General features: G+C 33.9%; 1 protein-coding gene across 1 annotated transcript in view; it reads left to right on the top strand.

The window, feature by feature from the left end:
• Positions 1-14,703, top strand: part of DCC (DCC netrin 1 receptor) — a 983,855-nt gene that overhangs the window by 786,532 nt on the left and 182,620 nt on the right. Inside the window, exon 13 of the mRNA XM_039841340.1 lies at positions 13,991-14,132. Coding sequence (XP_039697274.1) covers positions 13,991-14,132 — 142 coding nt within the window. The remainder of the gene's footprint in view (positions 1-13,990; positions 14,133-14,703) is intronic.

The following is a 14,703-nucleotide window of genomic DNA, read 5'->3' as shown; positions in this document are numbered from 1 at the left end:
ATGGGATTTCAACCCAGGCCTCACCGACTTCAGCTGTCCTCTCTCAACCTCCCTTTCTCCTGGACAAGAGTACCTGATGCATAGGACTTAAAACCTGAGAGTCTCCTCCTCGCATATCCCTTAACACATCTTCTCCCAGATAAGCTAACACACATTGAAGAGGCAAGAATAGTTCTTATAGAAAGTTTCTGAAGTAGAGCTTTAGAAAATTAAGAACTCATGTGAGCCATACCCAAAGAACCAAGAGTAACTTTGCCTCTGTGTCCTCATTTGAAAAATACCTACAGTAAAGGAAATTGAATAGAAAAAATTATTTAATATCTTTGGAGTTTATTAAAGTGTCATATAAATGAGTAATATTAGAATTTAATCATTTCTGTATGTTAACATCTCCCACACCCTTCCTGCTATCCCCCACTTTCAAACCAATTTTTAAAACATTTATGTTCTTTGAAGTGAGAAACAACGAGGTAAAATAAGGACTCTATTTTTTAATCTCTGAGTTAAGATATCAGATACACAGACAACAGTATTTAGCGTCCTCTATTGAATATGGGCAGGCTTATAATTATACAAATGCCACTAGGTACAAAATGTAAAGGCCTGCACTGAATGACCCCAGTCATTAATCTTAAAAAAAGAAAATCAATGTGCTTAGAATGTTGTTCATGTGCCTTTTCCAGTAATATTCAATGGCTGTATCACATGATCGTTAAGTAACTCTCTAATAAACAAAAGAATCAAAAGAGACATAAGGAAGGAAATAGTAAGTCAGCATTAACCTAATTATTGCAAAGTGAATGTTTTTACAACTAACTTACAGGCAGCTACGGAGTGGGGAAATATTTTTGTTAAAGCATTTCAGTATTTCCTATGAATCATAAAGCTTAGAGCAAAAAAAAAAAGTGTACAGTTCAGCCAGAATTCATGAGTAAGATAAACCTTGAGTTTAAAGAATAGCAGTGTTGATCAGTAGATTGTCTAAAATGTGATAAATCGGGGTAGATAAGACAATGGTTGCCATCTGCTCGGCTCCCAACAAGTATATTCTGATTTTTTCCAGGGAAGAACTAAGTTTCTTTCTTTTTTACAAACTTCAGACTTAGTGTTCACTTAAGACAGCGATTTAGGAAGGAAGTGTTTACTGATTAGATCCACATTATTTTAAAGATGCTTTCATAATATTTCAATCTAATTTTGAAAACAAAGACAATAGATAATAAGTGCAGATAAAATAATTAAATGCAGAACATCAAGGTAGCCTTTTGGTTATGCTTCTTCCATTGTTCTGCTAGACTACTTATTTCACATTCACCCTACAAGAAACTGAGGAGAAAAATTAAGCCATGGACCAGTATTACAATTGTATATAATCACCGTCTGTAAGAAATATATTTATTTCTAATCTGTGATTTTGCCACCACCCCCCAAAATAAAATTGTGCCATGATTGTTACCTGCTTGATGCTTATTTAAATTAATGTTTCATTACCTTTGGTATAAGTTTGACAAACTTAATTATAGGCCCATTTTGCTTTATAAACATCCAGCTTGATAACATTAGAGCCACAGTGACCTGCCCACTACTTTCCATACTCTCCTTCCCCAGTACATCTTTATTCTTACTCCAGGGAGCTGAGGACATCACCTGGTGGAAGTTATGGAGAGCCACGATTCAAATAGTAGGGTTTTTTCCACCACAGTTTTATTTTTCATTTCAGTGTAGGAAATGGTTCTCATTCTCACAAGTACATGCTCACTTTTTAGCATGCTGCTTTTCTTTTCTTCAAACCTGTTATACTCCTCAAGAACTATCCTACATTCTGTCTTTCATTTCTTTATTTGTTTTCTCATTGCATGAGTGAACCAAATCAGGCCCACCTAAGTAATGTCTTCAAAGTGTTATGATAATGTTACTGATATGTCAGTAACAAGAGGAAAGCACTATGATTTAAAGTGAAATTTGGTTAACTCAAGAACCGTTCTGATTAAAATACTTATTCATTAATTCATTCAACAACTATTTGCTGAGTGTATTCTAAATTTTAGGCATTGTTGACACTAGAGGTTCTGTGGTAAGAAACAGCAGGAAAGTTTAAGAGCTAGTTCTAGGGGCTAAACAGACATTAATCAAATAATCAAGCAAATAAATGGGAATTTAGAACTGTGAAAATCACTATCAGAAACAGCACATAGCCCATGAAAACATTGCATATATTTCTATTTCGTTTTCTTAGTCTTAAATATATAAAATATTTTTCTGAGACCTTTTATAAATTTTATACCTAGTTTAACTGTTCATTTGTATGTAGTAGTTCACCAGCTTCCACTCTATATCCCCCTGCCCTCACCCCCAACCCCCAAAAAACACCTGGAACCATGTCTTGCTATCTAGTTCTGTTATATAAGAATCATTTTAAAAAGAAGTTGGAATGGTGCCTCCACAACTTTTCCACGAACTTTATCAGAGCCCTTAAACAACTGAGCTTTTTGCAGATGCTTTAGCCCTTACCTGTACCTTACTTTCTGAATGTCCTCAAAGGAACCACCTGAGGCAGTGCAACAGGACTCAGCTGCTATGTACACTGCCTCCTCCTGGAACTGTGTTTAGCCCAGTCTGTCACCATGCCATCTGCAAACATTTGTGAATACCAATGATGGGGCATAAAAAAGGTTGAATTCAGGTCCCTCACTTACACAGGAGTCACACATGTTGTGTGTTTCTCCACTTTACAAACATATACGGGAAGGAAGTATTTACTGAATTGATCCATATTATTTTGAAGATTTCTTTAAATAAAATCTCAGTTGAGAGAGTTTAGTAGATAAAGGAAATGAAGCGAAAGTGAAATGAGAATTTGAAGTCAAGTGATGGGCACATTGCAGTTTATTTATAGTATTGTAATTTTTTGGTGGTGCAGTTATTTTTTGTAGCATCTTTATTGAAATAGAATCCATATACCATACAATTCGCCCATTTGAAGTTATACAGCCATCACCACAATTAATTTTATAACATCTTATCACCCCTAAAAGAAATGCCTTTAGCAGTCACCCTCTATTTCTCTACTGCCCCTGTCCTGCATCAGCCATAGGCAGTCTCTGCTCTGCTTTCTATCTCTAGAATTCGCCTATTCTGCACATTTCACATAAATGCAATTATACAACATGTCATCTTTTGTGAGTGGCTTCTTTCAGTTAGCATAATGTTTTCAAAGTTCTTTCGCGTTGTAGCATGTATTAATATTTCATTCCTTTTTACTGTCAAATAATATTCCATTGTATGGATAGGCCACATTTTATTTATCCATTCATCAGATGGTGAGCATTTGGGTCATTTCAATTTATTTTTCATTCTTATGAATAATGCTTCTGTGAACATTTGTATATAAGATTTTGTGTGGATATATGTTTTCAATTCTCTTGGAAAATACCTAGGAAGAAATTACTGGGTCGTATTTAATTCTCTTTAGCCTTTTGAGGAACTGCCAGAGTCTTTTTCAAAGCACCAGTTTACACTCCCACCAGCAGTGTATGAAGATTCTAATTTATCCACATCCTCACCAGTATCGTTATTGTCTTTTTGATCATAGCCATCCTGGTGATTGTGAAATGGTATCTCATACTGTTCTAATTTTGTATTTGTTTGAAATTTTTATAATGAAAAGTTTCCAAAAAGAAATAAATTGCAAATGCTCTGAGTATGTTTAAGAGTCATTTGTACATATATTTCATTTATACCAAAAAAATTAAAAAATTACTGTAGTTCATGACTCAATCAACTTTTGAGGTCTTAAATCTTCAAAACTTACATTATAATAGTATGAAAATTTGTAGAATATTTTCAAGTATGGAAGAGTTATTATTCTAATACTAATACTTAATTTACTACAAACTCTCTCTCAGAATACCAAAATGAAAACACATAGTAGTTTGCACACCAGGAGGTTTTGCTACTGTGGCCTAGTTTTAAGGAAATTCAGTTAAGGATTGATTCCTTTCTTTAAAAAACTATGTTGAAACATTTAGGTTCTTGTCGTGCCTAAAAAAAAAATAATCTAAGATCTCTTTTGAGGATGACTATTGATTGGTCTGTCATATTTTTGACAAAAGATCAACAAAATGTTTCATGTATGAAACAAGAATACTTAATAAAACGGATTAGAAATGAGACTCTATTGTTATCTATTGTTACTTAGGACCTTCTCATGCTGATTGTTCTGATGGACAATGGCTTATTCTGAACTAATTCCACATCTTCCAGAAAAATGGCAGATTATTTACACTAAAGCAATCATTGGTCAACTTCTTGTATAATTTAAAGAAAATCCATTAACATTGCTTAAAATAAAAACCTTTAAAATATTTTATTGATTTAATTTTAATCTCAATTTTAATAGAATAATTATTCTGGATTTTTTTTTTCTTTACAATCTAATAGTGTTCATTCAGGTATCGTTTTAAGTCATCAGTCATAATGTAATCAGTAATTAAAATTCTAGCCAACTTCAGGTGTTGCTAATTGTTAATCAATTAGATACATAATGATTGCATATCTAATTGAAATACTGATTGAAGTATTGATAGTTATCTATAATTTTTTTTTGGAAGTAAACCACCTCTTACTATTCTTAAACTGGAATGAGTTATTAAGAATATGTTCCTAAGTACTATCTGAGTAGTGTGGCTGAACGTTAGTGGGAAGTGGACCTTCTCTTTCTGCATGTGTAGATAACATTGGTACAGTTGATCAGAATTGACCTGACAGACAGTTGAATGAGTCTGTGAATTTTAATTGGCTTATTTGCATATTAACAGGCAACATTCTGCAGATGGTTCTGTGGGCCCTGAGTATCTGGATTTGGCAAATTCGGGGCGCGTTATATAGAAATGTAACATCGTTAACTCTGAGAGAATCCCTGTTTTGCTAGGAGGCTTCAGTCTGTATCACTGCCAACCTGCTGATCAGCCTTCACAGGAATTAATTGGTTCACATATTTACAGCAATTTGACGGTTAGAATACCTTCATGACCAAAAAAAAAAAAAAAAAAAAGACTTGACATTTATTCCTTTTGAAAAATGATTGTTGAAATTCACAAGACAGGCTAAAGCTTAGAAAGGAATATTTTGCCTATACCATCATAATTAAAAATTATTCTGTACTTTCTAATCATTGAATCATATGAATGGGAGGCACCTTGGCAAGAATAAGCAAAGACTAGGTAATATTATTTGCATTTCATGATACATCAAATGTTGACCATCCCAATTGAAAGGCATAAACTCTGAATATAAAGCCAGAATTTATTCTCCCAAAAGGATACCATAGTATGGGCTGTCTACTTAGCTTAATAGATTTAGTAAAGCCAGTCTGACAACAACATCAAAAATCTATCACTAGAAAGGAGCAAGCTCTTCAATGAAAGTATTTTAGGTAAATATGCCTATTATAGTATTTGAGGTAATGAAAGTATTTTAGGTAAATATGCCTGAAACAGAGATGCAGGCATTTAGGAAGTTTAATGAATGAATTAATAAAGCATTGCATGTAAATAATAGCAAGATTTGCTTTGGACATTAATTCAAAGAGAACAAATCGTAATCCAAAAAGTTTTTTAAATTTTAATTTTTAAAATTAGTAAGGTAATTATAAGATCACTGAGCTGTCTTGATTATTCAAATGTCAGTGATGTTTCAGATTCAACAAGCAAAAACACCTCTTCTGTCAGCTGCCATAATTTACCTGTTAGACTAAGTAAGAATTCTCATGTATAGACTGAGATAGGAGGAAGAAACTTGGAAAAAGAACACAACTGTGAAAACTTTACCCAGAGTCCTCCTTTTTCGGTAGTAACAATGAATTTAGGCTATGTATTCAAGAAGAAGGGCTCTCAAAATTTGAGCAAATACCATTTTTATCCAAATTAATAGAAGTGAAAAACATAAAGATTGCTATTTTATTATTCTGTCTAGTTGTATGGAATGTCATTTATAAAAACCTTGTCTATGACATTATTTTTAATCCAGCAACTCCACTAACATCTGGCCATTTCTGTTTTGGATACAAAGTGTAATTAGTAAGTTATGTTATTGATCTATCTTCTGGCATTACCTAAAGATTGAAATTAAGAACAATTCTAGTCACTTCATTCTTAAAAAGAATATTTCTCAAATCTTCATTTACAGCAAGAGAGCATCGCAAAACCCTTCTGATTCTTGAAGCAGCCAGCTGTTAATATGAGTTATGTGAATCTGACCTATAATCTCATCTGACACTTGAAACTCAAATATTTTCCCTTATTTCTCCAACACAATTAAAATATTTAGTCTCACTTCATTTTATGGGACATAAATAGCTATGTAAGTAGTCTGTAATTACTGTACATTGTAACAAATGACCTCATAAATACATTGTAATGTCCCATATAATTACATGGTAAATCTTGTCTTTGAGATGGCTGCTCTGAGATTGAAAGCCTGCTGGTTTCAGAGATTAATTATTTAGGGCCTAATCTGACAGTTTGCTTGAAGACATACATCTGTTAAATAGTTGCTTCTGCTTTAAAAGAAAGTTTCATAGTAAGATTCCCATATTTAATATAGTCTATAACAACTGTGTTTATTTCTGAGTATTGGATATGTTTAAATTTTAATAACAGTAAAAGCAAAAAAAAACAAAACAAAACGCATTTTTCTATATGGGATGAGACTGATTTACAATCATGTTGCTTCTATCACATGTTGGATAGAAGTTGGTTTTGTGACAATAATTTTAAAGATCCCAGTTCTATTACTTTATGAGTGTAAATTGTTGTAAAAATTATAGTTTTCTCTTGTTGAGCATTGTGCAACCTTTAAACTAATGTTTCATTTTTTAGAGACAAAGTTGGTATATCATGAACATTTTAGCGTGAGAGCATTATTGCAGTACCCTGAGTTATTACTGGTTATTCTTGATAAATGCATTTTAGGCCATACTTGAAAGAATTTTCATATGGCACACATCAGAATTGAAACTCTTATCTCTTTGCCTCAGGATGCTTATATATCTGATGAAATCAATTATTCTGACGTTATGCCATTCACCTCACTGCTTAAATAGTATCTTGGTTTCTGTGTTCTAAAATAAAAAAGAAATGGGAAATAAGTGGACACTATTTTCTGCCTTTCATTATATATTGGTCTATTTTCTTGTGCCTTTTAAGGGTATAATTTTATATATAACTCCCTGATGTATTTGTGTTCTGGCTTTCTTAACTCTAGTTCCTACATCAATGCTATTATATTGCTTTTAGCAATTTTATTTAGTAGAAATGAATAGTCTGAGAAAGGACCTAGTGATGTGAAAGAGTTAATGACCCTCCCGAAACATCTAGTTTACTCTCAGGGAATGACTTAGGCACTAGAGAATAAAGTCTATTGATACTGACAAATTCTGAAATGTATTACTCGTAAGATCGCTTTATCATGAACCCTAGGGAACAGCCAAATTGCTTTATTGTAATGGAATTTTGTCAAAATGTGAATACTTTCTTGAAATTGGATTCCCAGTTTCTAGAATCTAGAAGAAAACAGGCCTGACTACTAGGCTATGCGTAGCAAATCATCAAATAAAAAAATAAAAAAATACTATTTTAAATCCAGGACTTGACAAAAAGATGCTAGGTACACATCATCAATTCTACCTCTTTCTTTACTTTTTTTTTTTTTTTTTTTTTTTTAGGCTGGACTATACTCTACTTAAGGGTGATTTTCTTGGTTGGTTTAGGAGTATTTGGTTCACTTTATTTGGTTGACCAAAAAAGCCTGGCTGGCAGGAAAGATTACTTGATTTTTCTTGAAGTAATGGAGACCACACATAGCTACATATCTGCGAATCAATTCCAACAGAGTCTTGGTCATCAGTGGAAGAAGCACTGTTTCTATAGTGAAATCTGCCATTAAAGAAACCACCTCTTCACACATTGCACTAAATGATTTTTTAATGGCAAAGAAAGATGTTTTCCAGGAAAGTGTAATCTAGTTGTTGCAATGAGATGAAGTATTTGTAAAGATAATTCAGCCTCAATGGGAATTATTAATTTATTTATTTTTATGTCTTCAATGCCCCAATCCTGTGAGGCCAAAATAACCTGATGACTCAATTCTTTGAAAAATTGCTTCGATTTTCAATGCCCTTTTGTGTAGTTTGAAACAGATGTACATACTACTGATAATACTAATAACAAATATAAAATAAAATAAATAAGAGTAAACTTTATATTTTTCAGTGTTTTAAATTTTCTAAGCCCTTTTTTCATTGATCATCATACAACTAGTTGGGAGATAGGGATGACCATGTGATGTACAATTGATGCAATTAGGTAAACGATTTCTAATGTCACTTAGCAAATTAATGAAAAACTGAGAGTGGAAGGATCTGCTTCCTGTAATCCATCTTATTACACTTACTGAATATCTTCTATTCGCAGAATACTATTCTCCCTTTCCCCAGAATATTCAGAAGTGAATGCTAGACAGAATATAAGATTTTTGAAGCACTACGTATAAGAATTAAGGAGATCCCAGTATATCTTCATGTAGCTGTGCCTAGGATTTGAGCTTTATTTAATATTTGGAGTTAATGCTGAAATGGATGACTGGTGTTAATTGTATAGAATGGTCATGCAATTTGGGACCAGAGTTAGATTAGCCACACTACTAGAGAAGACTATGAGCCACATCCAGCTATTGTCCACTATTCTCCTAAGAGAACTCTGAGCCTCATCTTTAAAGTAACTCAAGAAATATTTCTAACATGTTACTTCGAAAGAATGCAAAATATTGGTCTACCCAAGTGCCAAATTGTCAGTACACCCCGGCTGCCCTTTGTCTCCAAGGACAGTGAAGGTTCAGGGACCTCACAGCAAAGGTTTGGAAACATAATTGACTTTAATTTACTGGTCCAAGGCCCTGTGTTGCTGAAATGAAGTGGGTTAGGTAAGTTATTAGCTTCCCCTTATTTCTCTGGAATTGTGAAGGTCGAGCTCTTAGAATTTGATTAAAAGGGCAGAGAAAAGTGGTGGCATGTCAAGTTCCTAACATCAATTTAAATTTAGCCCAGTTTAAGTTAGCTAAGAAATATAAAAATGGAACATATAAGAAATGGAGCATATTCCAGGTGACATTTCTCACTGTTTGTGATTTTTTTTATAAAAATCCATTATGTGCCCATTGTATATACCTGAAAAGGGCAGATCTCTGGGATGAATGAGTATGGAATTCAGAGGCAGTGTCAGGATTGTCCCCCTGAACCAGAAGGAGTAAGGAAGGTGATTAGGGATGTTATTTCAGGAAGACTAGTCACAGTATCTAGAGAAACAGAATGGTATATAGCAGTTGTGTCTGATGGGTGACGTCGTAAAGAGCTTCAGGTGGTGATTCAGAAGGCCAGCATGTTTAGGCAGTTCAGAGTATGAAAACTGACAACTTGCCTAGGTTCAGAGAGGCAAGTAAATATTGTCAAGTAAGTCAGCCAGCCTCTGATAGATTCACAAAGGAGACTCTAGCTGCTGGAGGACTCAGTCGTGGATGTCTTTGACAAACCAAGCAGATTAACAAGGCAAAAGAATATTCACAAAGAAGCATGGCAGCATCTCTAGCAGAGAAACCCAGTTGCTAAAGCTAGAACCCAAATTAAAGCATATTTTCAGTATTTGAAGTTGAGTAACCTGTGAAATCGTCCCAGTATGACCTAACATATTGCACAACCCGGGACAGGATTTTTCTAGAGTAAGTCAAGTAGGGCTCAGTTTCTAGGTAGGAGTCCTACTGGCACAAGCTATGAGGAACAGGAGACCACCAGGGCAGAGACAAACAGAAGATGATTGATGAAGAAATGTTTGTATTATTTCAGAGTCATTAAATAAGACCACAACAGGTTAGCATTTTTTTAAATAAAACAAAGCAGTGTTTCTTGCATGAATTTAAGACAGGTTCATAAAATTTTATTTAAAATCAAGTGTTAATTAATATATAATCATACTTTTATTATTGAACAAATAGTTAATTAACTCAAAATTTATGTATTACCAGCAGACTTCACTCTGGAAATGTGTCACACAAAGTATTTGCTAACACGGCTTTAGGTCGTTTTGAACAACAGTTACCCACGTGTATTCAAGAATGTCAATTTTAGTATGCTACCTAAATTTCTAACGTCACTTATTACAAGAGATTACATAGTTATGACAGTAAAGCAAAACATTTCAAGTCTACAAGAATAGTTTTTAACTGCAGGGAAAAATATATAGACCTTTATAATATCTTATTGAAATTTTATCAAATCCATACCTGGTTAGTACCATAGAGTATATAGGTTTATAAAAAGGCAAAACAGTGTTTGGAAATCCTTCACATAATTATACAAATAATAGAGTTTAAAATACTGTTATATTAGTAAATTAATATATATTTCATTTTGAAATTCAGTTAGATTTCAGATGATCAATAGAAATATTTACCAAATATTTAAATATCAAAGGTTAAATATTAAGTGTTGTTATTGTATAATTTTGATATTATTAAAATATCATTTATCCTAAGTGATAAAATTAAAAATGCTCTTTCCCACAATAACTAGAATATTGTCAATATGAGTAGCCTTTGTTTCTATATCCTCTGCGAATTGTCATGTATTGATGTTACCGGTAGGTCTGATGAACTTTTTTCTAAAAGTGGGTTATTTTTCAGACAATCTTATATCAGTAAATACATGATTTTCTACCGAGGTGCTTATGCCAGAAACCTGAGAGTCATTCTTGATAACTTTTCCTTTTTTACACTTGGCATTCAATAAATCATAGAGTCCTGTCAAGTCTACCTCCAAAAACATATATTACATCTCTTCACTTTTCTGTATTACCCTAGTCTTCACTCTCTCTCGATGACTTTATTACCCACGCCCGAAGTTTCTATTGGCTACAACAAAAAAATGTGAATAGCACACTACAGAGTAATTTGGTCAATAAACATTTATGGATGAAAAGTTTTAAATGTGTTTCTAGGTAACTTATCTCTCTCACCGCTCTTTTTGATGTACAGAAGAAAAACTGTTGAGTCAATACACAAATAAGCAGTTCCGTATTCTGAGCATTGTTACTGTACATGGCCTTCCTTCCTTCCTTCTTTCCTGCCCTTTCTTTACTCTCTCCCTCCCCATCTCTTAATCTCTTGATCCCTCACTTTCACCCTCTTTCTCTTTCCTCCTTTCCTCTTTGGAAGTATTTACAACTGATAGCATAATTATCATGCACTGGCACTCTGATGGAAGCTCCAAAGATGTTCCCTTTGTCGCCTTTAATCCACATCACAGTCCTCTGAGGTAGGTACTGTTATTAGCTCACATTACAATGAGAAAATTTGGGCTCCAAGAGCTTAAGCGGCTCATTCACTGATAAGGAAGACAACTGATATGGGTGTGAACAGTGTGACACTGGAGGCATGGGGATCAATTAGTTAGGCATGGCAATATTTTGAGCAATGATAAATTAAGGTATGAATTAGGAAGGTGGCAGAGGAAATGTAAATTAGGGAAAGACGGGGTACACAATAAAAAGAGGTTCTGTAGAAGTGCTGATGGGCACTTTTTAACAAAAATCCATAGGGCCTCATGAGTACTGAAAGTATATTTCATTCTTCAAGCAACTTTACATGGGATTCAGCAAATCATCAGAAATACAGAACAGAAAGAAAGGGCAGAGTTGATAACTGATTCTCAATTAAGTTTCAGGATCCTTAGATTCCTGCTGTGTTTTAGCCAAGGCATTATTGTTTGCTGCAAGGACCGTCTTTCAGATGCTGCCTTCCAATTCCCTTCAGTGAGACTGCCATCCAGGTGAAACCACTTAAAATTTTAAAAAGGCTCTTTACTAAAGTAACTGAAAGTGTTTGGAGAGGGACTTGTTTTTCCTTGCAGATCACTCTAGAGAGACTAAGGGAAAATGTCAGTGTGCAATGGAATACGTAGAGTTAAAAATAGAAGCTTATGAAATGTGGCTTCTGAGAAAAATTTGAGGTGGGGGCTTATGTTTTTCTGTTTTCTTACTACGCATATGTATCTAGAGTGAAGATAAAGGAATGACTTCATGGGGCTTGTGAAAAGGATAATACTCTGTCACCAAATTAGGGCTGTAGCAAACAATTAGAGATGCGGGATGGAGGGATTTGGAGAAGCTGCATTTTATAGTTCTTTTTTTTTTTCAAATCTGAAAAAAAAATTGCAAAATTAATACCTGATTCACTGCAACAGTAAAAGGATTCATTTCTCTCTCTCAAGTAATGAAAGGACCAAAAGTCAAGTCGCAGCTATTAGAATTGATTTTTCAAAAGTCAAAGGCCATGTGTTAAGTACTTTTAATAAAAATCACTACCAGGCTTGCCCAAGAAGACTAGGTCATGTTACAATAATGTCCCCATAACAGTGACAGCTTTAGGTGGCTTGGTGAGGGAATGGGCAATGAAGTCCGAGCACTGGCAGAACAGATCTCCTATAGAACAGAAATACATTGTACCCTTAATAAGAAAAAGTAGCTGAACACTTTCATTTAACTTCCCAAAACAGTGTGATTTGGGACATCCAGCCATGTCATCTGCAGAAAAATTTAGAAAATTTGAGCACGAGAGTGCAATCTGCTGGTGCTTGCTTGAAATCAATGAGGTGCTAATAAACTTAGCTGCTACCCACATATGAGGGATGAGTAAAATGATAGAATTACTTTCAAAGATGAGTAATAACCATTGAGGCGGTTCACCTCCTGACATGTAGAGTGTATAGCTGACTCTATTAATTAATTGCTGGTAGGCATTGATATTAAGTATTGGCTATGTGGGAATAATTTTTGCAGTCACTGGAAATCCCCAAATATGATAAAGAAAAATTATCTGTCAAAACTAAGTATTTCTCATGTAATCATTAGTATAATTAAGTTCTTCAAGCTTATCAAGTGATTTACAATCATTTGGTAGACATACTAAGCACAATTATTCTCTTTTTCAATATGCACATTGAAATTTAGGTCATTTGTAAGATTTATGAGAGGTCCCTCAGCAAGGCCATAGCAAAGCATTAACTGGAAATCATAAGATTTTATCTCTTGGTCTAAAGTTTTATATCTTCATTTGGATTTTCATTTTCTATTTGAAATTAATTTTGACTTTTAAAAACAAGCTTGTAGTCCTTAGAAAATGACAGCTTTGCCAAGGGCCTATTGCATATATTAAAAGGTATCTAAATTCAGTTTTGTTCCTTTCTAGAATATTTTGTAGGAGAAATTAGGTGAGTAGAATTGCCAAGTAGACACTGTATGATAACTTATTTAGTAGGAAATGATAAAAAGAATGTTAGAGTCAACAGTTGAATAATCTTCCAGCGACCAGCGATGGTACAGTGTGACTTCTGGCTGTTCATTTTACTCTCTGCCTCAATTCCTTCCTTGTAAAATTGTAAAATGGTGATAATATCTGCTATGACTACTTCGAAGCATTGAAAAATAAAAATAAGATGAATATAGTGGATATTGCGGAATATAAATATAAGATATGACTATTCATCAAATCTAGTTTTCTCTTCTAAAACACTTGCGAGCAAAGGACATGTCCACATATATGCATGTATGTATATGTTTGGAGGGAGTAGGGGGCGGCGAGTGAGTCTGTGTGTATTCAAGGCTATGAGTTCTTTGGGAGCCAGGGATAATCTATTATTATTTTATTCATTAGTTTATCTCCCAAAGATCTTAGCCAATCAAATGAATTGTGTATTTTTGTCAAAATTAGACATATAAGAATACTGCCAAATTGTAAGAATGGATTTAATTTGGTTCTAAGGGACAATTGCTAACCCTTCTTGCCTCTTTGTTTTATTCATACTCAGGTTTGTGTCATTTCTTAGACCCTATCTTTTTTGTCCATCCTTTCTCCAATGTTTTAATTTATATTGATTATTTTACAGAGTATCAAAGTGAGCTGGCTGCCTCCTCCATCAGGAACACAAAATGGATTTATTACCGGCTATAAAATTCGACACAGAAAGACAACCCGCAGGGGTGAGATAGAAACACTGGAACCGAACAACCTCTGGTACCTGTTCACAGGTCAGTGTTCACATGGTGTAGTCTTGTAAGGTTTTGATGAATTAAATGCTTTAGGAATAAAATATACTCTCACTTCAAAGGGACATTTTTTTTTTTCCTGGAAGGTGATATTTATTGGTCTGAACAAGAACAACCTTTATATTTTTAACTTGATATTCTCTACAATTCTTTATCTATTTTGTTTCTGGAACATCCTTTTAATAAATGCATCATAGTTTTTTTTTTATCCATATGAGTTTCTCAGCATTGCCAATTCAACAATAACTCCTGTTGTCAAATAACTTTCAACTTTTTAACTTTTAAAGGTCATTTAATCACTTTGATCTCGCCTTCTCCAATCTCCAGGAATGATGATAGAGTTGGGAAATGGGTAGCTTGGGAAATAAACAGACAGATTATTGTACTTTTCATAAGTATGTAAATAAATTCACTTTTCTTGCAATACTGGTGGAACTCGTAATAGTTCGGACTTCTCTATGAAAATCAGGCCCAGTTTCTATGCAATAGGTAATTTTTTTTATTTTATAAAATTAATAATTGTGTATTTCCTTTTAACTTTTGGAACTCAATA

This window comes from Pteropus medius, unplaced genomic scaffold (genome assembly GCF_902729225.1).
Source record: "Pteropus medius unplaced genomic scaffold, Ma_sr-lr_union100, whole genome shotgun sequence".
Lineage (NCBI taxonomy): Eukaryota > Metazoa > Chordata > Mammalia > Chiroptera > Pteropodidae > Pteropus > Pteropus medius.
The sequence above is the reverse complement of the archived record's forward strand: the minus strand, read 5'-3'. Positions and strand labels throughout refer to the sequence as shown.